Genomic DNA, 27,596 nt, shown 5'->3' with positions numbered 1-27,596 from the left:
GAGGACCAGCCGACCTCGAATTCAGTTAGAGAAAACCATAATCATCAAGCTCCAACCTTAACATAAAAGTAGATAAACTTACATAAAATTGAAATTTTGTCTTTGAAAATGAGGTAGAAGGCACCGAATTTCACTCTATCAAAACAAAATGTGTAAATATAAACTTCAAGAATTTTTTTTGAGAAAAACTCAATACCAAGAGTATTTTTTGATCAAGTGCTTCAAAACCTCAAGGAAACTCCCTAAAAAAAAAACATGAATAATAAATAAATAAAACTAAACTAAAAAATAACCCTTAAAAATGATAGATAGTTGGACATTCAAAATATTAAAAAAAAAAAATCATGAATCTGACCTTATTATTTATAGTGTCTTGGAGCTCTGAATATGATAGCCATGGTGTAATAAAACTATTATCCATAACCATTCCGATATTTATCCAACAAATAAAATCAAACTTCAACCAAAAAACAAAAGTTGATAAGAAGTTGTTTCTATTTAAAACAACAATTTTAAGTTGTGAAGAAGTTGATATAAGCAAAAAAAGAAGAAATTTAAATTAAAACCCAATACCATAAAAGTCAAGTTGTAAAAAAATTAATTTAAAAAAGTAGATTACAAATTTATTATCAATAATTCCCCTTGTGTATATCCTCAATGAAAGTTGTGATGAAGTTGATATAAGCAAAAAAGAAGGAATTTATTTAAAATAAAATACTATAAAAATCAAATTGTTAACGTTAATTACAATTTTTTTTCCTGTTATACTGTAAATATCATGTTGTTATTAGCTTTTCTTTTATCCAAAAATTTGGTATTTATCTAATAAAATAAATTAAAACAAAATATATTTGAAAAAAAGAGTAGATAATGAATTTATATCCTCTTTTAAGAAAATAAGAAAGTTGCTGCTTTTTTAATAATGCACTACACATAAAAAAAATGATTAGATGAATTAGACGAAAAATTTGGATTGTAATCAAATTAAAATTTTTATCAATTTAGAAATTATAGGAGAAGAAAAATTATATATATTTTTAAAAATCTAAATTTTTTTTTAAAATTTTGTAATTTGGTGAAGGCACTTGGCGCAGCCACGACATCTAAGAAGGAAAAGGCAGGTGGCGGTGTGGCACTCACTTAAACTGTCACTATATTTTAATTACTATTTTTGTTGGGAGGAAAATATTTTAATCATTAAGGGCATTTGGTTCGCGGGATATTATATTACGATTTAATATTACATTATTATAATTTTATATTAATGTAATATCAATATAATAATACAATATTATATTGTTTAAGAAAGTTTTAAAATTAAGAAAATAAAATATATTTTGTAATTTTAAATTATAATAATATTAAAAAAAATAAAAAAATAAATTTCATATCATCGTGCATTACATTAAGGACTAATCACAAGTATAAGTGCTTGCGGAGTATGGGGTAAAGGTTGGAGTTTAAGTCTTCAAGAGAGAGCTTCATACACATATACATTTAGATTAGACTAGACTAAAAATTCTACCTCATACAAAAAAAACAAAAACTATGTTGGGATTAATCGCAAGGAACAAAAGGGCGAAACGAAACGTATTGTTGTTTAAAGAATCGAAATGACGAAAATAGCCTCACATAAAGTGGAAGAACTTTAAAGCAACACTGTTCCATTTTTCTTCTGCCTTGCCTTGAGAGTTGAGAGTTGAGAGTTGGGTGAGAAGAAGAAGAGAGAGAAAGAGAATGTTACCACAGCAGTGGGCGTCGCCTTGCGGAAACCAGTGCACCAACAAATACGCAGCACTGATGCAGATTCCATGTAATTATTCAACACTTCCCATCTCTATTTCTTTTTTCTCTGATGTCTAAATTATTCTTGTTGCTCGCTCTATCACTATATGTGTCTTTTTTTCAGTGTCTTGGGTTAGATGTAAGTGTAAACGCAGACAATGTCCTCATGTAGAATTCCATAGAATAAATTGGGAAAAAAAAAAATTAAAGTCAAAATTTTTAGAAAAAAAAGAGAGTCTAATTGATCATTAAATTTGGAAGTGGGTGTAGTTAGTTAGAATTGAATACGGGAATGTACATGTGCAATAAGCACGCGTGTTGTTCCTTGGAACGCAAGCGTATGAAATGTAGTCAAGAGTCTTGTAACTCAGTATCATTGCTTGGTCTTCCTTATGAGGAGAACCAAGGCTTGAATTCCCCTAGCCCGCTTGTAAAAACTTGATTTTTCAAAGTATGTATGATGAGTATTTTGGTTACTAAATGACCACACATACAAAGTAGAATAATATTTATATGTGAAAACTGCAACATATAAATATATATATATATATTTAAAAAAAATATTAATTAGGTATAAGTAGTAGAAAGAGATGTTAGTGATGAGAACAAGGCTTTCGACCAATTTCTAACTGAAGGAGTAAATATTTAGAAGATCTGATTTCATTCTACTTGGCACTTTCTTGCAATGATTGTAAAGTATTTATGATATTCATTGCGTTTACATTGTCATTTTTCTTTACCAATGCTTGTTGTAGGGATCTTTGGGTGAATTTTAAAATGCTTTCCTCCCATTAACCTTTGTGAATATGTTGGGTTTGCATTGCTTTGCCTTTGGAATCATGATTAGCACTGTTTTTTTTTCTTGCCCTTTTAAAATCTATAATGACGAATTGGGTCCAACATGGGTTCTTGTAGGGCGAGTATTTTGCAAAAAGGGCTGTGATGCTGATGGAGAGACATGGGAAGAATGTAAGTTTTGCTTTTCTTGTTTGTGCTGCAGTTTTCTCAAGCTGATCGGTATGACATTGCCAGACTTTGTTGTTTCTTAGCTTTTTACTTTTTTGATTCCTTTTGTGCATCAAATATTTGGAGTTTGATTGAAATCTTTTAAGGTGTCAATGTGGTAGTTAAGTTGGATAAAAAATTTGGTATGTTTAGCACTGCAGTTTGGGTCCATTTACAAAGGGATTTTGATGAGAAAGTTTATTATTCATTTAACACTGATCAAATATATATAAAACATGCGAACTTATTGAAGTGATGCACAATAATGGGCCATGCAAAGTTAGCCTTCTTTTCTCAGAGAGAGAGAGAGGGAGAGAGGGGGGAGTGGATTGGGCGCTGGTTTCTAGGGGCCACCAGTTAGATACACCATGGGTTAGTCCTCAAAATTCCGTAAAAATTTCCTATAAATTTGATGTATTGTGCACTAGAATTCTCTATTTAAAGGGGAGAATTTTGGGACTACAAAGCCCACTAGCATGTGGCTTAGCCTGCATGTTGAAAATTATGACTTCAAAAACTCTTGGTTCACTTTAGCTCATCAATTTCTTAATTGAACGATCTAGCCATGTATTAAACCTTTATATGTAATGAATCATTGGTTAGGAGAGTTAGTTTGCCAACACAAAAGGAGTGTATAAATGGAATCAGTATTTTCTTTATACTTATTTGTAAGCCTGATATGATAAGAATATTGCATTTCCAGGCTTGGAGGAGTGCAATGAGATATGCTATAAGGACCCTGTATTAAAGGACCACCAATGGAGTTCCTACATTGACCGTTCTCCTGGACATTCCACCTACTCAGAGGTACTTTGTCTTTCACCTGTGGTTCTTTCACATTTTATTTCCTTTTTTTAATTACACTGAATGCTGCAGTTTAATAAAATATTTATATTGCTGTTATAGTTAAAGCCTTCACATGAGGGTGCCTGCTGAAGATGGGCATTCATCCTCTTTGGTTTTCTCTTTGGTTATTAAAGTACTCATGCATACTAGTTTGTTTGTAATTTTTAATTTTCAATCAAAATGGAATATGTAACATGCATATTCAATTTGAAGATGTTCTATGGCTACAATGGAAGATAATGGCCAATGGTGTCACTGCTTGGTTTAATTTGCAATTTGAAAGTTGATTGGGGGGAGTAGAGAACAATAGTAATACAGTAAGTACAGACACTAGATAAATTTTAAAGTTCAGAACTTGTAGGCACAAAAAGTCCTTGTAACTTTTGGTCTTGAACTCTTGCAAGTTCCAAATAATTCGACTGCCTGAGAAGAGGATTTGAGCAACATTATATAATTGAAGTGATATGGTGGTGTTTGCAATTGATTAAAGATTTTGAGTGACATGGTGGTGCCTTGTGAGATTGCTCCATGGTTGTCAAAATCGCGATCTGGAACGTAGGAACGTAGGATCGCACGATTTTACGATCCCACCTCACCAAAACGTTTAGAATCGCACTTGGATCGTAAAAATGGTAGGATCGCGTAGGATCGTATAGGATCGTATGGGATCCTACCGATCCTACCAAAAACAAAAAATTTTGGTTTTTTTTTTATGGGATAAATTTTTTGTTTTGAAGAAACTTCAGAGTTTTTATTTTGTCCTGTTGTGATGGTATGACTTTTTATTTTATTTTTATAAAATTATGTTAACTTAAGCAAATGTTTTCTAGCTTACTTGTAATCAAAATGAATGAATGCTTCATCATTTCTAAATGAAGAATTTGATGTTGGTTTTGTTGTCTTTTAAGCTATAATGTTGTTAAATTTTGTTTGATCAATATACTGATTTGTGTTCTAATGTTACGAAAATATTTTTTATATATATAATTTTATCAGTTATGTTAGTATTTGTATATTGATTGATTGATTTTTTTGAGCATGCTCATTAATTGTTGCTGAGTAGTATAACTTGAATAGTTGAGTGTGAAATTGTATCTTGATATCTTTTGCAGCTCTAGTAAACAAATATATAATGTCTACATAGATGATGAAATGGATGATGATGATTAGGAATTTAGGACGGTGGTTATAAGAACTTTATAGTGAGAATAATTAAATGTTCACTTTACCTTAATATTCATCTTGCTTTTGGATTTCATATTGTAGTTAGCTAGTTTTCATTTGCTAACTTATTTTGGATTTCAAATTTGGAACTTAGAAAATATTTTCCATTTGTTTTGATAAATATTTTGGCATTTGGTTGCTAATTAAACACTTACTGAACTTTTTAGATACATTTGGTCAAAACTTAAATATATTTGTTTCGTTAGTATAGACTTAGAGATGTATGACATGCAAATTACATCATATGATGGAAATCTTAGTTTTTTTACGAATGAATTTATAATTTATGTGATTAATCAACATACAAAGTCATTATCAATGGGTTTTTTGTTTTAAATATGAAAATATGTAAGATCTTACGATTCACGATCCGATCTACGATCCCACCTACCTTTAACGATCCTATGTAGGATCCTGATTTTGACAACCTTGGATTGCTCGAGGGACAGTCAAATGAGTTTCATTGCATATTGGGGTGCATTTTTTAAATGCATTTTAATCCCAGACTTGACATGGGTGCTGCCCTGTCTGATCTGTTCTTTTTTCCTTGCTACTACACCAGAAAGTTGGATGCCTTTTACTTTGTGGTTATCTTTGTCTTAGAATTAATGACATTTAATGAGAGCTTTTTAATAGCCCCAGTTTATGCAAAAGTTTGTAAGAAAAAGGACTAATGACCTACTGTAATGAGTGCTCTTTTTGATAAAGCATATTCAACAGATTAAGTTGCTTTACTTTATGATTGTAAGTTTAAGACATTGTAATTTATGCATGAATTCCTAGGCTCTGGATTTGAAGGAGAGAGCCAGTATTAAGATTTCACAATTATTATTCTTTTTATTTGGAAATGCTGTTAGTGTTGGAATTTAATGTTTGAATAATAATGTAATTCTTGACGCATTGTATGGACCACATACTAAAATATATCTAGTGGAACTTTGTGGTTGTCCTTGATGTTCTGCTAACATTCTTGAAATTTTTAGATTATGGAAATGCATAACATGGGAAGAAAAGAGCACGAACATGGTTGAATGTGATTATCTTATCAATTCTTTGAATATTGATTGTTTCCATATACAGGAATGTTTCCATGCTTGTGTATCTGGCTGTGGTTACAAGGTTAGTTTTTTTCTCAATGAGTTAAGCATTTGGTTTTACTGAAGATTTTAAATCTATTAAGCTTGAGATTGTTGGCTCTCTAGTTGCGTGAGATCTTTATGCTTCTTTGAAATTGGCATTGCATAGTGTTTATGATTCTGTGTCTTAAAAAGGATTAAATTTGAAAGGTTTCTTTGAAATTGTAATAATCTTTTTATGTAATTCCATCTCAATGACCATTGGCCAAGTACTTTTGCCTGGACGGTGTCCTTTGCATAGTCAATGGGCTCAATGGTCTAACTACATTTAATGTTAATTTGATGGCCTTGCTTAAATATACATATATGCCCTAGTTTGGTATAATTAAATCCTGTATTATAAGAAGCTTGGTTGCAAACATTTGGGTAGCAATTGAATGAATATTCTTCATCTTCCCCTCCCTTGTTTTCCTTTGTCCTCTCTCACATATCCCTATCTGCACAACTGCAAGAGATGCACAATAAATTGATTAGTTCATATGATGCTATAATTTTGAGGACTAGTATGGTACACATTTTATCAAATCTGGGTAGAAAATAAATACAAAGAAAACCATATACACATATATAAACCTTGCATACATATAGGTTTGTATGTATTGGGATTTTTGTTTGCATAATTTCCATAACTTCTGGCTGCTACAGGACAATCATCAATATTTCAGTGCAGCATTTTTCAAGTTTTTCCCCATAAATTAGATGCAGGAATTCAGAAAATTTCCATGTAACCTAGTGAGAACTTTCTTAATTGCAGTTTGATATGCACTCGGAGAAAGTTGATAAAGTTCGTCCGAATAGGCCACTAAAGCTTCCCCCCCCTGTTCCAAAGCCAACCAGACCATCTGTTGATCACATAGAGACTGCTGAAGACATTCCTAGCACTTCTGCATAGTGAGAAGCAAAGCATAATTTTAAGACAAAATGTATACTTTAACAATTTTTTAGCATTGTAGGAATATCCTTTTTGCAGATTAGTTCAGTCTTAGGCCCCTTTTGTTTACAGGAACACAAGTTTCTTCATCCATCTTGTCCCTCATTGGTTTCCTTGAGCTTCATGTCACTTAACCGGTACTCAATCCTTTTCTTATGATAGCATACCATGGATAACCAGAGTGTAATGCGGGTGGCTCTTTCAATATTGATGAGAGAGAACTCACTGATGGATCTTTTTGCAAGTTTCATCATATAATCAAAGAAAAGCTTAGAATGTATCTCTTTAACTTCAATAGAAACATTGAGACTGTTTGTCTTGACTAAATGGTGGTGACAGTTTGTAAGCTTCTTGGATAAGTTAAAGCATTTTGCAGCAATAGATATTGCACTTATACTGCTCAAATGATTGTGATTGGGTGCCAGGTTAATCCTACTTTATGATAATTGCAGTGCTCAATGCTGATGTTGGAGATTTCAGTAGCATCCAGATGGTGAGATTTCTTGCAAAGCCCTGCTTCCAACTTCAGCACTGTGTGCTGAGTTTGTTTTGTAGAGCCAAAGCTCTCAGCTTAGAAACATTAAGGAGTTTCATTCAATTTGGATCTGATTTACAGCTTGGATAATAGTTCCTCACTCCTCTGACTACAAATTGATTCCAATGGACATTCCAAGCAATTTACGACATTCTGCAATGTCATGGTAGTGTAAAATGTCGTTATAGCAATCACTATCATGTAATCTAGTCATCCTTGGTGGTAGGGTAGGGTGTAATCCATAGTTATAGTATCACTATCATGTTATATAATCATCCTTAATAGTTAAAGTGAGATTTAACTTCAGTGCAGGGCAACATAGCGATGTGTACAGCACATGTTCATGGATGAGCAGTCACGGCTAATTAATTTTCTAGTTATAAGAAAAAAATGGTTTCACTAAAGATTGTTTTCCCCTTTACGTTGTTCGTCAATGGCTTTTAATTAGTATCAAATGCTATATCATAATTTTGAAAAGTGTGAATGCAACAGAGGATTGCTAATAGTTGCCAGGAGACGACCATGGTGAATTTTCTAGTTTGTCGCTTGATTGTGACTCTAACGGAAACATTTGACCTTTTCTTTTCACAGATCTTGACTTGTGAGTGGTGACTGACAAATTGGTGACCCAATAGGGATTAGGATCGGGCCGTACAATTACCTCCTCTCAACTCATAAACACCTTTTTCTCTTTTCTTTTTTCTTTTTATTTTTTATCATTTTTACTTTCCTTAATTCCAACTATTAATAGCTATTGCATACGGTGCAATACCTATCTCAACTTGACCCAAGTATCATTTTCCCTTTTGCAGTCATAGACAAAACCGACAGCAACACTATCGACAATAATACGTGCCAATTAAGTACAAACTTCTAGGATTTTTTTTAAAATAACACAATTTTGCTAACAAGTCTCTTAGATTCAAGTTACTCTAGCAACTCGAGCTTAAGAAACTTGAGTTCCAGCTTCTTTCTTCTTCCTTCCTTCTTTTTCTTCTTTCCATCTTCATTTTTTTTTTCTTTTCTCCACTGCCGTTACACTCTCTTCTTCCAAGCCCCCATAACTCAAGACAATTCTTCCCTTCAAATAACGATCTCAAAAGCAAAGCAAAAAACCCAAACCCTTAAAATAACAATATTGGAATTGAAGCAAAAACCCAAACCCAAAAATCACTTTCTTGACACAGGGCTTGATGATCTTGGCACCAGAGCAACCTGGGTTTGTTGATCTTGGCACCAAATGTTTGTTTTCTGTGTTTTTTGGTTTGGTTTGTCTCCGGATTCCTTTTTTGTGTTCTCTAGGCTAGTCTGTTTGCGGTGGGATATTTGGGTTTGAAGGAACTTGAGTCTTAAAGACTCAAGTTATACATGGAAGTTGAGTCTTACAGACCCAATTTGCTACAGTGAACTTGAGTTTAAGAGACTCGAGATGTTAGTTTTTTAAATAGTTTGGAAACGATGCTAACTAACAAAATTGTTAGCATTTTAGTGTTAAATTGAAAAATAAAATCTCAAACTTTTGTGTCTTTATTGAAGGAATTAAGAATTTACTATAAGGGTGAGGGGTTGTTCACTCCTAGGTTGTTTGATTGTGGTCGATGTTATGAGGATATGGTTGAATCTATCCCATGTATTTGTTGTACTTTGCTAATGTTGATAAGGATGTGTGATTTTTCGTGAACAAAATGCATATCTTTTCAGTTTTTTATTTTATTTTTAAAGGAGTGGCAGGTGCCGAGGGCATCAATTCCATAATCTAAATTGCAATATTGAATGTTGAATTGTGATCCCCAACAATCCCTTACTCAAAATGACATTCCGGTGACTAGAGCTCATAACTTTGACTCTAATACCATTTGTCAAATCATAAGCCGTGACACTCCACTTCAAAACTAATTGGTGATAAGAAAGACATTTAACCACTGCACACCTTTGGTGCACTGATCGCTCTATAAGTATAAGTGCTTATGGAGTGTGTGGGGGTAAGGGTTGGGGTTCAAGTCTCTAGAAGAGAGCTTCACACACATATATACTTAGATTAGGCTAGAGTAGAAATTATATCTTGTATTAAAAAAAAAAAAAAGACACTCACATTTTTTTTATGACATTTGATATTGCACTTAATACGGGCCTATTTTTAGAGCTATAGTAGGAAGTCAAATTGTGTTCACTAATTAAATACTCCCTCCGTCCTAGTTTGTTTATTCTCTATTCCATTTTGGAATGTCACAAAATGTTGTCCTGTTTTTAAAAAATAAAATTAATTAATTTACTAATATTCCTATTATACTCCTACTTTATTTTCAAAACTATTTGAAAAGAAAACTAACAAATATTTAAAAAATCAATCTAATTAAGACACCTCTTTAGTTGACTCATTAAGAATAACTTTTTTTTTAAAAAAGTTGACAAATTTATTTAAGGGCAGTTTTGTAAATTTATACATTTTTATAAGGCCGATAAGATAATAAATGATGTTTCCTTAAAAAGTTTGACTTTTTAAACAGGACAAACAAAGTGGGATGGAAGGATTATCAAGGCATAAATGCACTTTTGGTCCCTACATTTTGGGGTTATTTCTATTTTGGTCTCTACATTTTCATTTCACTACTTTTAGTCCCTAAATCAATTAACGCGTTCCATTTTGGTCCTTATCGTTACTCACTTAACAGAATTTGCTGACGTGGCTAACGACACAGTAAAATAATAATTAAAAAATTTATTTTGGCATTAAAAAATTGCCACGTCAGCATCTAAATGAAAAAAAAAATTATTAATTTTCATTAAATAAACAAAATTAAAAACAAAAAATCATATTAATTGAGATCTAAAAGTGCTTGAACAAGAACAACAAGAAGACAAACCCAAATCTAAGAACACAAACCCATAAATTAAAAAAAAAAAAAAAAAAACAACAACAACAACAAACAACCATTCAAGATCATCAAAAACACAGATAAAAAACCAGATCAAGCCCACCTAACACAGATCAAAAACCACACATCAAATTAAATCAAATAAAAAGTCTGTATGATAGTCAAGAAAATGAATAAATCTCTTTTATTCAGCTGAACCAAAATTCATCATCTGCTTCCAATACTCAAGAATTCATTTTTCCATTTCCTTTCATTGTTCTTTGGAACCAAACAAAGCACAACTAGATCAGCACAAAAAAAAAAAAAAAAAAAAATCATTCTTTCGAAAACTAAATAAACCCCAACAATTAATTTTCTTTCTAATCATTCTATTTCCCCAGCAAACAAATAGAATACAAGAAACTCAACAAAACCAAAACTTTAGCTAAAAAAGAAGAAACCTAGATCGGAAAGAAACCCAGAAGAAACTCAACAGAACAGATTTGCAGACGAAGACGCCTCTCTCGCCGTCGACCACCATCACGACCCAAACCCAAACCCAAACCCAGACCCGCTACAACCCGATCTCCCCACCCAAATCTTCTCAATCCTCTCACGCTGCGATTGGCGAAAACACCCATCTCTCAAAAAACTAGTCCCTTCCATATCCCCATCCCATGTCTCCTCCGTCTTCTCTCTCAATCTCCACCAGCTTGATCCCCAAACTGCTCTCTCTTTTTTTATTAGATTTCCCTTTGAGTCAGAATCCGATGCCGGTTCTTGCACTTGATGTCGGTCTTACGTGGCTTGATGCCGTTTTGACGGTTGTTGACGACGTCGGCGACGTCCTCCGTCGTCGTTTTGACGGTTCTTGCACTGGACGTTCTTCCCACACTTCGATTAGAGTCTCCGTTGCTCCTTCGCTCCAACAGTCCTCGCGTCACCCTCCTCCTCCTCCGCCGCCGGATCCGAATCCAGGGCTGGGTCGGGTGGCGTGGCGCTGACTCGAGCGATCCATTTAGGGAGATGGGTCGGAGGTTTGAGTGGGTTTGGGGATTGAGAGAGAGAGAGAAAGTGAAGAAGAAGCGTCGGATCCGACTCAAAGGGAAATTGGCCATGCATTGTGTTTTGAATCTTTGGTCTTTGTATTTTGTAGATCTGTGACTTTTTTTATTTTGGGTGTTTCATGTGGGCATATTCTTGATTTTGAGGAAGAACTACTGGGAAGAACATAATGTAATTTTTTTTAAATTTAATTTCTTTTTAAAACAATTTGTTTTTAATTTTTTTTATTTAGTTAAAATAAATAAATAAATTTTTTTTAATTTATAAGCTGACGTGACATTTTTAATATTATTTTATTGGCCATGTCAGCATTTAATGTGCCAACAGTGGATGCTATTTGTCACGTCAGCAATTTCTGTTAAGTGAGTAATGGTAAGGACCAAAATAAAACGCATTAATTGATTTAGGAATTAAAAGTGATGAAATAAAAATGTAAGAATTAAAATAAAAATGACCCCAAAACGTAGAGGACAAAAGTATATTTATGCCGAATTATCAATTATTATAAAGTTTAGAAGCTTGTCCTTACTCAAAAAAATAATTAAAAATTTGCCATTAAGAAAATAGCCACTACGCAATTACGGCTTTTATACAGCAGTGGTAAATTTTGTTTCAAAAAAAAAAAAAAAATCCTTCTTCTCCATCTCGCAATTAAAGCAGGACATATATAGAAACACCTTTTACAGTGATGAGAAGAGAAGAGAAGCAAGCTTGAGTTCGCTCGCTCAAGTTCTCACTTTTCTACAGTTTAAAACCATTTGCTTCAATCAAAACCCTAAGCAAGCTTGATCGAGAGAGAGATCAGAATGCCAGAGGTAAAGATAATAGCGAAGAATTTCATGGACATGGTGGCGTCCTTGCCGGCCATGAAGCTTGACAAGCTCTACGACAACGCTTTCATCTGCGAAGCCATTCTCAGGTCTCTCCCTCCCTTTCATTCCCTTCACTTATGCTTATTCACTTTGGTTTTACTTTTAGAGGTTTTGTTGCTATTTGCTTTTTCACTTATAATGTGATGTGATTGCTTCAGACCTAGTTTATCTTACACACACACACACACACACACAAGTGACTTGAATATCAAAATTCCTGATGTTGGGATTAAAATATGTTTCGATTAAAAAAAAAAAAAAAAAACCAAGAACAAGAGGAAACTCCTTATTCATCAGTCGCATTCAGTCCTAGAGAGTTATCGTGCAAATTTTGTTTTTTTTTTTGTTTTTGTGCTGAATGGGGTTTTTTTTTTTGTGTTTGGGTGAGTTTCTCAGGTCTTTGCCACCTTTGGCCAAGAAGTATGTTTTACAAATGTTATACATTGATTCTCCGATAACTGCCAAGTCAATGGAGGTGTGGGTACTTCCAGATGGGTCCTCGAAGCATAGAGTTGCGATTGATAGGTTGATTCAGTTAAGGGTATTCTCTGAAACTGTTGACAGGTATGCGGCCAGCTTCTCTTTACACAACATTTCATTTGAAAATGCAAGAATAACTGTTTATTTGAAAGTGTAAAAGAGAGATTAGAAATAAAAGAGTAGATTGCTGAGGAGAATAACTGTTTTAAGAACCTTTTTTCTTTTAATCTTCCCCCCCTCCCCCCCCTCCTCTCACTCCAATAAGAACCAAATTTGTCCTAAAACATGGAAACGAGAAATGAGTTTAGCGGGACATACTACCTCTTAGGATGGAATATTTTCTGTACCATGAAAACATTTACAATAATGCTGTGAAATATCTGAGTTTGACTAGTTTCCTTGGACATCTATGCGCTTGCCCATCATATTGCAATGCCTTATTTTGTGGGAAACTGGGGATATGAGAAAGAAAACATGTTTGGATTTCAGTTTTTTTTTTCTTTCCCTGATCTCTGAGATTTACTCTTGACTGCATGACATTGCTTGAAATGTCATCATACCTTCCTTTTTTTTCAAAGAATGAAAATATAATTTTTTCAGTTCTCCCTCATAATGTGATGTGAGTACTCCAAAAGGTTGTCCACTTTCATTTTACTTTTAATTTCTTTTTGGAATTATTAGTACATTTAGATGAGTTGCATATTGTTGGAAGTAATAAAATGCCACAACTTTCCAGTCTTTTAGTTTTTTATTTTTGAATGTTTTTGTTTTTGATAAATGTGCCATATAATTTGTCTATATACCTTGAAATGACTTTCACCACCGTTATCTTTCTAATAATCAATTTTAAATTATTGGAGTATAGTTTTATCTATTCTGTCTGCATTGTTAATGAACTTCATGTTTTGCTGGCAGGAGAAAGGAAACAACTTACAAAATCAATCCAACATTTCAGACAAACCTCCAAAAACTTTTAACACACGGGTGAGTTTAGATTCATAAATCTGACTTTTATTCTCTATATCAGTTAGCTTAAATGAATGCATTTCTTTCCTTTGGGGATTCTTTTGTGGGTTGTGGGTCATTGGGACTTGAGAATCTAATAATTACAGAAAATAGGATAAATCTACCGTTTTTCATGTATACTGTACATCACTCATGCAGACATTACATGATCTTTATTAGTTACAATATGGAGTTCTAAAGGATTCAACTCAGGGTAAAGTTTTGACAAAAGTTATGAAATAGAAACCTTCTTTTCCTGTTTTCCTCCATCCACCCCCCATAGAATACAAATCACAACCTTGGATGTGTAGCTTTGTAAAATATAACATGCACTGCTCTTTTTCCTTTTACTTTCACCATTTGCTGCCATGTTTGGTCATGAATGTATTTAATTTATGGCCTCAGATTGCTTATAGGTTGTTAGAGTTACCATATTAGTTTAAAATCTTATTTTATCAATGATATAAATAAAATTAAAAATATGATCCTGCATTCAATTATGTTTGGCTAATTACAGTGCTCAAGATGTTTTAATCTTATTTGGCACATGACCTTATTATTTGATATGGCAGTGAAGTTTTGCCAAGGGAACCAATGCCTTCTAACATAACCGTGAGGCTCCCAAGCGTGGAGGATCTTGATGTGTATGCCATTGGACAATGGGAGGTGTGAAGCTCAACTATATGTTTCTGTTGTCTGTTTTATTTGTGCATGTATTTGAAAATTTTCTCTGACTCTTATTTACCATGTTATTCTGCGTGAATGAAATTAATTTTACTTTTTGAATATACCCGTTGTTCAGTTTCTTGATTAAAGCTAGACTCTCTTGTGACTTGCTATTGTGTTAAATTAGTGTTTCCTGCTCCAACTTATAAGCTCGGCTCAAGCTGAAAGGCCATCAAATATCAGCTCTTCTATGATGAAAGTTTTCCAGAGAGGCCTTTTGAGTCAAAGGTCTTCTCCTGTATTATTTTAATTTCTTGCAGTCATTTACATTCCCCTGTTTGTTGTGTAGTATGGGCTTACTGTGTCTTATATCTGGTATTGTGCTGTGTATGTGCATTTGTACAGGGATAAAGAAGCTCCACGATTAACTGAAAGTGGTTTCCAGTTCTTGGTATGCATCTTATGATTCATAAGCTGCTTGCACTTTTTATGTTTTGTTTTACTTGAAATTATTTTTGATCTGTGCAAAATACAGCTGATGGACACCAATGCACAACTTTGGTACATCATCAGAGAATACATCTCTAATTCTGAGGTATGGATAGTGAGATTTCTTTGGTAGTTCACTCCCCAGTTCCTTTGTTAATAGTTCCCCATCTCTAATACCAGTGTTCCATCTTATATCTGGATTTTCTAATTTTGTTTCAGGAGCGAGGTGTGGATCCAGCTGATTTAATTTCATTCCTATTAGAGCTTAGCTTTCATGTCACTGGTGAGGTATTAGATATACCTTGATATACCTTAGTGTTGCTTTAACTAGTTTTTGTATCTTTGTGAGAATGGACTTTGAACCAAATAATATCTACTGCCCCTGAAAAGAAAGGGTGAAGAGTGAGATTACAGATTCTTATATGCACGTCTATGAGTTGTTTTCACTTATTATAAAAGAATAATAACTGTATCTTTTCTTTTTCTTATGTTATATCTCGAGGCCTTTTTGCCTTCTTTCTAAGAAGTTTATTGTTTATTGCATATCACACCTTGGTGTAATGTTGTTCACTTTTATTGTGTTTTAGGCATATAATAGTAACACATTGACTGAAGTTCAGAGGAATACGATTAAGGACCTAACAGACTTGGGATTGGTAAAACTTCAGCAGGTATTCTGTTTTCTGCTGTTCTTGCTGTAGAATGTGCCATTTATCCCTCATATAAAGATCAATAATTGCTTTGCTAGAGGTTTGATTTTCTTTCTTCTTTTTGGTGTCGTGTACAGGGCAGGAAAGAGAGTTGGTTTATACCTACTAAATTAGCTACCAATCTTTCAGTGAGCTTAACAGATTCATCGTCACGGAAACAAGTGTGTTCTTTGTGAAGTCAGGAATTATTGTTCAATCAATAGATTTATCCTTTGTTGTTTGTCTGCCGTTGTCTTTGTGGTTGCATTTGATTCCATTCATCATTATTGTATGTTTGTGATATCATTGTCTCCCAGTTGATAACCTTATGCCTGAGAAGAAGACAATAACCAACTTACACTTTCTATGCATATGATTGGCATTATTGTTTTGATTTGTGACAAAGGGTACGTTACCTGTGCCTGTATACTCTTGCTGGTTTGGCTCTGTAATATCCTCTGTGTACATGTCTTGCACCCCACTAGCTCCTGCAATTAGCCTGGTGTTGCTCTATTTTACAATGAAGCCTCAAAACTGATTGTATCTGTTCATCAGTTCTTCGTTTGTACCATTATAGCCACAAACAGTACAGAAAACTTGTTGGAGAAGGCAGAAATAGATTATCATAGTTCCTATATCTCTATGAACATGGGGTTTGGATGTTCTTAACGAAAAATTTATATACTTGAATATCTGTCCTAGCTATTAATTGTTGGCACCGTTAGTAGTTACCATCATTTTCTACAATGGTGACCTGAAATGTGGTCCATAAATTGCTGGGTGTTTGCTCTCACATTTTTATGGCTGATTTGTTCTATTACATACCTGATTCTGTTGTTGAGCTATTTTGGATTTTTATCCTCTCTGGCATTCACAGTTCTGAAAACTGATTTATAGGATGGATTGGGTTTGTTGGAGCTATTTTGTTCATCATACAGGGAATCATTTTTCTGAGAGCTTCTGCCTGTTATAATTTTCTTCCTGTGAATCTTTTTTGTCTCATATAAACCTTAGACTTGATAAAATCCTATTGTTCTTTCATTATATTTCTTTTCCCTTGTTCAGCTTGTAATATAATAGTCATTTTCTCCTCAGTCCTCACTTCTATAAATAAGTAGTGGATAAAAATTTGTAAATTAATATTTCAGCTCTTGCTTCTTCTCTCCTTGCCCAGGGATTTGTTGTTGTGGAAACAAATTTTAGGTTGTATGCGTACTCTACTTCAAAGTTGCATTGTGAAATTCTACGTCTTTTCTCAAGGTATGCCAGGCAATTTGCTTGATAGGGTTTTGGTCGTCTCTCTTTTTTTTTTTTTTTTGGGTTCAATGTTTTCTCCTAAGCAAAGCTTGATTTGTGGGTTTATTAATTTTAATAAGACTGTTAGAATGGTCTTAAAGTGTTTTATGAGATTGTTATCTTTTCAATTATCACTGGATGAGGTCTAAAAGTACTGGGAGGAGGAATAGATGAATATGGTACCTAGTTACAAGAACAGTGGAGATATTTCAAACTTTACAAATTATTGTGAAATTAAATTTAAGAGTTACACTATGAAACTTTGATAGAGAGTAACTGAACATGGGTTAAGATGCAAAACAACCATATTGGAGAATCAATTTAGTTATACGCTAGGGTGGTCACTGGTCAACAATGAATGCTATTTTCTTACTTAAACATCTAATGGAAAAATATAGGATCTCTATAAGGGTTTTATTGACATAGAGAAAGCATATGAGGCGGTCCCTAGTGAAATTATGTGGTGGGTTTTGGATTAGAAATGAATTCCTCTAAATTATATTAAGTTGATTTAGGATATGTATGATGGAGTTGCAACTAGTATGAGAACAAGTGGAGGCATCACAGTTGAGTTTAGACATTTGCATCAAGGATTGACATTAAGTTCATATCTATTTGCACTAGTGATGAATGAGTTCACTAAATCGATTCAAGAGGAAGTCCCTTGGTTAAGTAGAATAAAAATAGAGTACATGGAATGTAAGTCCAATAAAAAGTAGAAACAGAGATAAATGTACCATAAGACTTGATAGTCAAAAGACACCATAGAGCTATAGTTTTTGACATCTTGGAGCAATAATTCACAGAGATGGAGAGATTGAGTATCTTGTGATAGTAGAATACCTATTAGGTTCTTTTTCTCTTTTTTATTTTTTATTTTTAAATATTGCTATTGGACTAGCTAGACTTTATGGTACTAAATTTTGGGTTGTTAAGAAGCAATATTCATGAAATGAGTGTAGTTCAAAATAAGAATGTTAAGATATGGATAACTGGAAATACAAGAAAAGATAAGATTCAAAATGAGGAAATTTATTTAAAGATAGTGATGATCCCTATTGATGAAAAAATTAGGGAGAGTCACTTGAGATAGTTGATCATTTTTGGAAAAGAGTGATTTATGCACTTGTGAAAAAAAGTGAGTTGATTCAAGTTAAGGGAGTGAAAAAAGATAAAGGAAGACCAAAAATAACATTAATAGAAGTAGCAAAAAAGAACATGTTAACTAAGGAAGTAGCAGAGAGTACAACTTTGAATAAAATAGAATAGAAAAAAAGAATACATATGGCCAACCCTAGCTAGTTTGTTAAGGATCCGTGATTGACCCCAATAATGATTTTTATGGCTATCTGAAGTCATTTAAAAAAAAAAAAAAAATTCTAGAAATACTGAGTGTCGATAAATAGCTGTTATGATATCAATTTATTTATTTATTTTTAATTTTAATCATGGGATATAGATTGTCTTTTATGTCCAAAAATCAGCTCTCTCTCCTTTGTATTACTTTAATGGAATTTACGTCTTGAATTGCCTATATCTGTTTATACAGTGGAGTTTGACTAATTATTAATGCACTTCGATCTTTACCACCATCCTGCTTGCCTGAGAATCCAGGTGGTCTTTTTATATATGTTAATCATCTCTGAGATGAAAAGTATTGTGTTTTTATATGCAGGGTAGAGTATCAACTTCCAAATCTTATAGTTGGGGCAATCACAAAAGAAAGTTTGTATAATGCTTTCGAAAATGGTATTACAGCAGATCAGGCAAGTACTGATTTCTACTCTACTCTCATCTACCTTTTAGTTTACAACTCAACTTAGTCTTAATCCCAACTAATTGGATTAGCATTATGGATTATTGTACGCCACTCAAACCTATCTATGTCTATGTCCCTGTTTGCCTCTCCAATCATCCTTTTAGTTTACAATAAAGTAAATTGTATTTCTTTAATCCTTTGCCTGAATAAGTTAATCCAAACCCACAAGAACCTTTTAGCTGAGGCTAATTTAATCATGTCACTTAGGAAGTTGCATGTTGGGATCTTACTACTTGTCAATTTTTTTAGTTTCAATTGGAAAATTATTTGAAGAGTCATTGCTTGTGATGAAATTATCTTGGGAATACGGATCTTCTATTATTTCTCTCGTGGCCAATGTCTCTCTTTCTCATTGTTACCACATTTTCTTAAATATTATCTTTCGTCACTGTTCTTTGCACCATATACTCCACAGCCGTAACAATTAGAGAGAAGCAACAATCTATTGGGTATAAAGTCGAAGATGCACCAGCGAAATCTATACCAATCTGACCATTATGAGTAGTTTGAGTGGAGATCCAACGAGATCTGAGGCTTCAAATTTTGTTTATTTCGTTTCTTTTTTTTTTTTCTCAATTTTTTATGTAGCCTTGTCTTGACTGTGTTGGAGCCGAGTCCCAATTATTATTATTTTTTTCTTTCTGGATATGTACTAGACACAGATGTCCGCCTGTTGGCTCGGTATCCTCGTCCGACACAAGCATGGCGCTGTTTTTCACATCAGTGCTTCAGTCAACTCTATAAATTGTAATGGCTATTTAGGGATTGTGACAACATTTCTTATGGCTTGAAAGATATTGCCTATTAGGTTGAATAATCTATAACAAATAAGTGGAATATAACTATTAGCAGTGAGTATATCCAAGAGATGGTCAAATGCTCAAAATCGCTATAATGGTATGCTCTTTTCAACATGCACATAATGTAGGTGTCTTGATCTGTTGGTGGTTTGTACTGTTGTACCACCATGGAAGAGACACAGGCAGGTTCAATTGTTTAAATAAATAAAAAAACTTGTTGGCACATGGACAAAACACCTTGCTACAGTCCTCCCTTTCTTAAGATGCACCCACAAATTACTTTCACATTAATTTTGGTATTCTTTTGGGCAAAAAATGTTGTTGCATTTGTACTGGTTCTGCAATATTGGAAGGCTAAAATGTTAGCATCTTTTCTGTCATTATTTTGTCTTTCTGGAAGATATTTTGCTTCAATTAACTCCTGAACTATATTCGCAGATAATTTCTTTTCTTCAGCAGAATGCTCATCCTCGTGTAGCAGAGAGAATACCAACTGTGCCAGAAAATGTCACAGATCAGGTTTCAGTTCTCTATATTCATATTTGTATTTAACGAATATACTATAGCTCCTTTCTTGTGATTCAATTTATGTGATTCTATGTAACCACCGGCAATCCATTAAAAGCAGACTTGGCCATTCTATTTTACCTAACAACAAAGTTCCTGAAATTTCTTAGTTATTGCAATTAGAATTGCCGTGTTTTTCTTTGTTTTCTGACATTTTGAAATGCACTCCTGTGGCAGATTAGGCTGTGGGAATCAGATCTGAATAGGGTTGAGATGACTCCTGCACATTATTATGATGAATTTCCTTCTAGGGTAAAAATATCTTAAGAGTGATCTGTTCGTCTTCATATTCCCATGACTGGATCTGATTGTGTCTTTTGTCCGACAGGAAATCTTTGAGGCTGCTTGTGACCATGCACGAGAGTGGAATGGGTTGCTATGGGAGGATTCAAAACGTATGCGTCTTGTTGTCAAGGCAGAAATACACATCCATATGCGAGACCATTTACGCGGTCAAAAGCAGTAGGCCAGATATTATTACAACTTTTTTCTGATGATGAATTACTGGCAATACAAGCAGCCAGGTAGAGCAATATACATGGGACATGCTACATGGTTTGTGTACATTCTGGGGCTGTTGGATATCAGATTCTTCCATTTTGCTAGAGTTATGTTGGATTTGCCAATAAAGACCGAGTCATGCATCATGGAAAAATGCTGTGAATACACCGAAGATGGAGAGGATCAGGCATTGGGAACTGGAAAATGTAACTTATGATTTGTGAAGGTAGGGTGAAGGCGGGGGGGGTGTTAAGGCAGGCAGGATGATCATTCTGCTACTTGTGATATGGATACAGCTTATTGGAGTTAGTCTCGTATTTAATGAAAATAAACAATGCGTTTTAGACAAAATAAAGAAGGATATTTTTTAGATTAAAAAAAAAAGTTCACCATATCTTTTTTTTTTGGTTGAGAAACTAAGTTCACCGTATCGGTTGATATGATTCGCAATAATGAATGGGAGGTCTGTGGCCAATAACTGTTGCTTCAAATTGTTTTTCCTCACTTTAGAGGAAAAGTGGAAACCTTGTGGGTGAGATCGTTCAATACTCACTGGTGGACGATACTAGTTAAAATGCGTTATGTTATAAACTTATAATACATTCTACAAGAATTCAAAATGCAAAATCAATAGACTTACCAAAAGACAAGCACATATAAGCACAAGAAGTTCTCAAGTGTGTTATTTCAACATCTTAATCACATCCCAATGGGTTTAAAATACAGAATGCTATGTACACCAAAAAAAACCTGTAGAACTTTACACTCTTTACAAGTGCCAAAACAACAATGCAATCAACATCAAGCAGACCACTCTCTTGCTTAGCGTGGCTTGTGCAATGCTTTTCCCTGCCATTCCTCTTCACATCAATGTCATCTGTAGGTAATCATTTAAAACTTCACAAGTAAATACTATCTAATTTTTATGAAAGCTTCTTAGTTACTACTAGTCACAAATTTTCCTTAACAAATCAACTTGAGAATCCAGACTTTTGAGTCTCATCCAACCAAAGAGGATTGCAAACATCACCATCCATTCTTCCTCCAGATCAAATTTAATACCATCCTGGTTGAAAGCACTCTCAAGTTAAAAGTTTTGTTGTGCCTACTGCGCACAACCAGATGTGCAGCAACATTGGCAAAATTGCAAGGTTGATTATATACTCAGGAAGAGGAGGGCTCTTTTGCAGGTTGGTGATTGTGAAGGAATAGCACTTGGGTTGGGGTAAGGGGACTCCATTCCACGTGCAAAGGAAATTATGTATACATGGAACCAGCACCTGCATTAGTAAATTCATATGACCTTTTTATCGAGTTTAACATCTTCTCATTTACTAACACTAATGTGCAAAGACTGTTGTCCAGTAAGAGGGTGAAATAAGCTTTAGCTAAATGTAAACAACTGATCATCCTTGCAATTTCAAGTTGTGCAGTAGAAAAATTAATTCAAGGCAACATCTAGGACCCCCACTTGGCCTAACCGAGCTTCTTTGCATATGTGCATGACCTAGACAGGATATCACACTAAGATGAACGCTTTCTATAGTTGTGACGAGATCTCACGGATACATCCCTTGTCAGGAAATTTGGCTACCAATTGGCTACACGGACCCAACTTTCTGACTCCATAGGGTTTGATGTGGGAACTTGAAATGATATTTAAAAAGGGTTTGATCTGTGCAGCGATGGTGGTTGATAACATAAAGCAGTCCGACTCTTTATGCAAAATAAAAATGGCAACAAAATATAATAGAAAAATACAATGATCTAACAATTAATGTTGTACCACTGCACACCCTTGGTGTGATGGTCACTCCACAGGTATAAATGCTTGTGAAGTGTGGGGAGTAAAGGCCGGGGTTCAAGTCTCCAGGAGAGAGCTTCACACATATATACACTTAGATTAGGCTAGAGTAGAAATTCTATCTTGTATAAAAAAAAAAAAAAATGTTGTAACAGTAATAAGACAAATAATTCGGCCAAATCGGCCTAATACCACATTTTTACAAAATTTTTAGGCAAAAAATACTGTTTCGAAAATAATTGGGGATCTACCACATTTTCCAGTACTCGAGCTCACCAAACTCGAGTACTAGATTTTATAGTTCCACCGTGGCTTGCCAACATGGCATTTCAGATTTAAAATATGCCAGACAGTACTCGAGTTTACTGGGCTTGAGTACTGTATACTGTGGTACCCGAGTCCAGTAAACTCGGGTACCAATCTGGGTTGGCCGCGATCTGTCGAGTGTATCATGCCATTTGATACTCGAGTTTCAAGGATTCGGGTACTGTTAAACTTGAGTATCAATCGGTGTTGGCCACAATTTCTGGAGTGTTTTAATCATGCATATAAAAATTTTAACATCCATTTGCATGAAGTTCTCGCTTATTACAAACTCTTAAAATCCATTTGATTTGTAGTGAACATTTTTTAGTGCTCTTTATTTAGGAAAGAGTTAATGAGGTGTTGCCATCTCCAGGCTCCCAAGTTTGTATGGGAAGACATCACATAATGGAGAGTGGAAAAGTGTAGGGGAAAATCTCTCCAAGCTGTGGTGTGTAAGCTAGCTTTAGGAGCAATCTACGATATTTGGCATCGAAGAAATGCAATTATCCTTGGAAAGGGCATTTTGAAATATGAAGGCTCTCTCTCGAACAGAGTTGTTGCAATACTTGGAGTTTCAGCTTGAAGATTTTGCAGTGCATTTCTTAAATGGGGTTTGTTTAGATTTTGGTTGCTGGTAAGGTGGTTTTACAAAGGCTACTTCTTCCTTATGTGTGTTTTTTGTCATTTACTATGACATGCAATTGTATAGTTGCTCTTTACTAGGACTAGGAGTGCTTTTGGTCTGTGAGTTGAGATGGTAACTGTACATTGCTTTTTAGTTTTTAGTAGTTTATAAAAATATTTCTCATTCATCTTTAAAAAAAAGCATTGAAAGGAATATCTAGAATGCAAAAAGCGATTTCAAAGATAAAACTAACATATGCATGACTGATCCACATCAAGATTATCACATATCTTGCAATCTTCTTTGCCACACAATTCTTTTTGCCTAAAATGATGTGAATATAAAAATCCATGTAAGAAAAATCACCTATCATGGAAGATAATTGAAGTAAGAAGTGAAAGGATTCTGTTATTTTTAAATGACCAAAACAAGGAGGATGAATAAAAATTGATTCTTGTACAAGTCAGCTATCTTCTTGGTATGCAGAACAAAAGATTATATAAATATTACTAGCATACCTTTTGGATACTCTATTTTGTGATAATAATATGGTTCCAATATTTGCAATAGATATTCTCAAATTTTAGGTACTTACTATTTTAAATTGAAAAAAAATAGGGTTTTGATTTTAATCTAAAGTCCTGAGTCCATTCTGCATTTTCCCCTTTGATTAAAGTATGATTTGAAGAATATGGGATTGAATGCTGCTATGTATATAGAGATGTTATCAGCTATGGAGAGTATGCATACTCTATAATCTAAAAAATGCATGGAAAGTGAAGCATTTGTGTTTTTGCTGGCTAAATATGTTACTGTGACAACATCCAATCCAATAAAAATCCTAATTGTAAGTGAGCTTGGTTATAAGCTAGACTAATTTATTCACACCCTTTAGCATAATCAAGAAAACGTGAAGTTAAAGAGCTTGCATTAAGAAACTATTGTAATAAAGATTAAATTGCTACAAAAGCTTTGGAAACATATCATTACAAGTAAATAATGTTAATGACACATTACAAATTAGCTTAGATGAAAAGAAAACTAAAGAACTTTGGATATATTACATTACAGTGTTACTGATGCATCAAAGATTTGTTAAGATACATATTTGCAAGGAACACAAGTAAACAAACTTACAAGGAGCAAAATAGGTCGGATTGACACTAATAAATGTTTTGGCAGTATACATGGTTTCACTTTGACACTATGCCAACCCAAATAAACATAAGTTTTATAACCATATAATACATTTTCACTGCATGAATTAATATGTAATAACAATAATTTGTGAGCTCGAGTACTGGAAAAAGTGGTATATCTCCAATTATTTTCGAAACCGTGTTTTTTGCCTAAAATTTTTGTAAAAAGGTGGTATTGGGCCGATTTGGCCCAGATAATTCACTAATCTGTAAGAGGGGAAACTAAGGAATCTTATTTTATCTTTCTGCCTTCCTAAATGGGAAAAATATCATAATTTTCCCCTTCTCTTTAAAATGAAAATGAAAATATCAAGTGATCTGAGGAAATTAAGCACATCATACGTTCATCAGCATAGTGAACTTTGACAAGCAAATTTACCTCTACCGTATTGTATAGCTGATTTCTTGGTTTCATATATCTATTCACTCGTTCCTTTCTTTCTTTAATTTGTTGACAAATTTTTAGCAGCTTCTTAAAATGTTTGCAATACCCCCCCCCCCCCAACAGCTACAGAAGCAGTTGACTAAAGCAAGTTCTTAAAGCATGATGATCCAAGCTAGCATTCATACCTAAGAAAATTCTAGCCTAATAAAGAATTTAAGTGTTGATTTAAACCATAAATCTTCGCCCAAATGGAGATCACACTAAAACTGTATATTCCACTAGTGTCACCATTCACCAAGACTTGTCTGGAGCCTAGATTGACTATCCAAAGCATGTAAACACCAAATTAGAACTTCCCAACCAGACATTTAGGAAAACAGAAAAGGTTATTTAATCACTTAAACTGTCACATAATACTAATTTTTTTTTCATTTCAATTGCAGGCAACCTGCCAGTTAACAATCGATTTCCATGGCATTTTTCAAAAACTATGAGTGCATCTAAATGAAGAGCCAAATCAAACACAACATCGACTATACCAATGTTCTGTCATAACTCGTAAGGATGGTGAGATACAGACATAAGACTTCAAACAATACTCCAGAATCCTTATCACTCCAACCCTCACAAAGGGTTCTACCTATACCTTGGACTTCATGAAGGGGAATGCTAATGACCTTGTATTTAGGAAACTTCACTGTGTGGGCTTAAGAATTTTCTATGCCTAAATGGCTTAGCCTATAATCACTATATGACCTTCAACGCAGACTCAATTGTAAATCGAATCAGTTTGGTTAGCTTCATTGAGAGCCAAAAAAGTGATAATGTGTTTAATGGGCTGGGCATAATGTCATCATTTGTTTCTCTTTTCTGGACAGAGGAAAAACTACAAATTGGGTTTTACTATCTTTCATATGTATTTTATTTTTGAATTTTTAAATGCAAAGAAATATATGGCTTTTTTTTTGAACAACCAGACTTTAAGAAAAGGATATTACAGCATTGAAATTCACCTGAGGAAGTTCTATATTCCAATCTAAGTGTAATCCACAGGTTTCATATGATGGAGGTCCTATAATAATCATAAGCTCACTCAACAGTTTTTAAGGGTGTAGAAAAATAACTTTCAAGCTGTAGTATTAAAGTGAAAAAACTAGCAAGGCTCAAAATTCCTCTACATATTATTTTGTTCTGAAGTAAAAAAGAGGCGCAAAAAAATGCAATTTGTAGATTGCAGAAAACAAGGAAAAAATTAAACTAATTATTAACAAAGATGTCAACTTTGACGAAATAAAAAGGCAGAAACCCAATTGCACAATGTAACAAATTTGAAGAGAGTTTGACTAATTGTAGCCAGAAAAACCCATCCAAATTTATTTAACTTGGAATCCAAAACTAGCATGAGCAGCTTACCTGATGAGCAAAATATTTGGACCATTTCTCGATTTATGCGTGCCCAGGCTGTTTATTATAAGGAGTCATAGCTTTGTCTAACTAGACGATGTGGGATTGGTTGGCTCTAACTGGAATTTAGCTCCGTTTAGTTAGCTTTTGGGCTTCCGCACGTGTTAACGTTTGCAAGTCGTACCTATTTCTCTCTTAAAGGGAAAAATATATCATGCACCGGGTATAACTTCTACTCCCTAAAGGGCAAAGGCCATGACTGAAAAGCCTTTTTATTACTTTTTTTTTCTTTTCTTTTCTTAAAAATAGTAAACATTAAATTACAATGTTGTTATTTCTCTTTAAAAAAAGAGAAAATTAATAGCTCAGTATACATAAAGTTATAAACACAAAATAAATATACCTAATCTTCATCACATAGTTTAATACTAACTAAATTATCAATTCAAAACCAAATAACACGTGTTCTTAATATACTACGTATTAAGAAAGTTTCTAATATCTCATTACATAGCAAGGAGTTCATTAACACCTTAGCATAATAGACCAAATTTCAAATATCAAATCAGAGGAAAAAAAATGATGAATAAAATCAATAGCTCATATTGTTTAAATTTTCTCATGGCAATAGTATCAAATACAACGATGGAATTCAAATTTTATATTCTTCTCAAAAAAGCAAAAAAAAAAAAAAAAAAAAAAATCAAAATCAAAATTTTATATTCTAACTTTCTAAGAACAAAATTTAAAAACAAATGAACAAGAGAAAAAAGTTGATGTTTATGGTGGACCTTTTTGTGTTGTTGGGCTTTTACCCCTCCTGTTGAACTATGACTCGTAAATCCGAGGTAAGAGAGCTGGAATTGGCCTAAATGGGACTATACTTTAGGCCAACTTGTGTGCAAGTCGAGCCATCCCAATATAAATGCATTCTAGTAGGAGCATTACAGGCTGAGCGTATGGTATGGGCATGGCAGGAATAGCTCTTAAAGATTGTATAATAGGAGCACAATATGGTAGAATAACTAAAATACTAAATGTGATGAATAAGACTAATGCCAATGAGGAAAGTAGCTAATAAAGTTACAGTAGAATCATACAACAAATGGGAATAACGCTACGGTAGACAACTTAATAATTGAACAGTAAATTAATCACCCAATAAGTATAAATAACAGAAAGAAAACTTGTCTGCCAGAAAAGTAGGCTTAGCTTTTCAGCAGAAGTGAGTCCAAGAAGGGAACCTATCCCAAATGTGAGTAACCTCAAGGAAGGTTTCTGCCATAGAAGTTACACACTTTGGAAAA

General features: G+C 33.9%; 3 protein-coding genes across 4 annotated transcripts in view; 2 read left to right on the top strand and 1 right to left on the bottom strand.

Moving 5' to 3' along the window:
* The window catches only part of LOC142635997 (putative nuclear RNA export factor SDE5), a 106,477-nt gene extending 93,574 nt beyond the window's left edge, over nucleotides 1–12,903 (bottom strand). Inside the window, exon 1 of the mRNA XM_075810055.1 lies at nucleotides 12,893–12,903. The gene's annotated coding sequence lies outside the window, so the exon portion shown is untranslated. The remainder of the gene's footprint in view (nucleotides 1–12,892) is intronic.
* On the top strand, nucleotides 1,678–7,765 carry LOC142634258 (uncharacterized). Of its 2 annotated transcripts, none has more exons than XM_075808556.1 (5): nucleotides 1,678–1,813; nucleotides 2,701–2,754; nucleotides 3,494–3,597; nucleotides 5,941–5,979; nucleotides 7,380–7,765. In XM_075808556.1, exons 1-5 carry the CDS (start codon nucleotides 1,738–1,740, stop codon nucleotides 7,422–7,424), a joined length of 318 nt encoding a protein of 105 aa, XP_075664671.1. In that variant the 5' UTR covers nucleotides 1,678–1,737; the 3' UTR covers nucleotides 7,425–7,765. The 2 variants fall into 2 exon arrangements, with proteins under 2 accessions (XP_075664671.1, XP_075664670.1); XM_075808555.1 differs by lacking the exon at nucleotides 7,380–7,765 and adding an exon at nucleotides 6,751–7,332.
* Nucleotides 11,997–20,720, top strand: LOC142635998 (general transcription and DNA repair factor IIH subunit TFB2). The gene is made up of 15 exons (XM_075810057.1): nucleotides 11,997–12,301; nucleotides 12,651–12,818; nucleotides 13,650–13,718; nucleotides 14,312–14,405; nucleotides 14,593–14,693; nucleotides 14,811–14,856; nucleotides 14,941–15,000; nucleotides 15,114–15,182; nucleotides 15,482–15,565; nucleotides 15,682–15,765; nucleotides 16,758–16,843; nucleotides 18,555–18,645; nucleotides 19,937–20,017; nucleotides 20,243–20,317; nucleotides 20,394–20,720. Exons 1-15 carry the CDS (start codon nucleotides 12,189–12,191, stop codon nucleotides 20,529–20,531), a joined length of 1,359 nt encoding a protein of 452 aa, XP_075666172.1. The 5' UTR covers nucleotides 11,997–12,188; the 3' UTR covers nucleotides 20,532–20,720.
* Nucleotides 20,721–27,596: the final 6,876 nt, after the last annotated feature.

Source organism: Castanea sativa, chromosome 5 (assembly GCF_040712315.1).
Source record: "Castanea sativa cultivar Marrone di Chiusa Pesio chromosome 5, ASM4071231v1".
Classification (NCBI taxonomy): Eukaryota; Viridiplantae; Streptophyta; class Magnoliopsida; order Fagales; family Fagaceae; genus Castanea; species Castanea sativa.
This window is presented reverse-complemented; position numbering and strand designations above follow the sequence as displayed.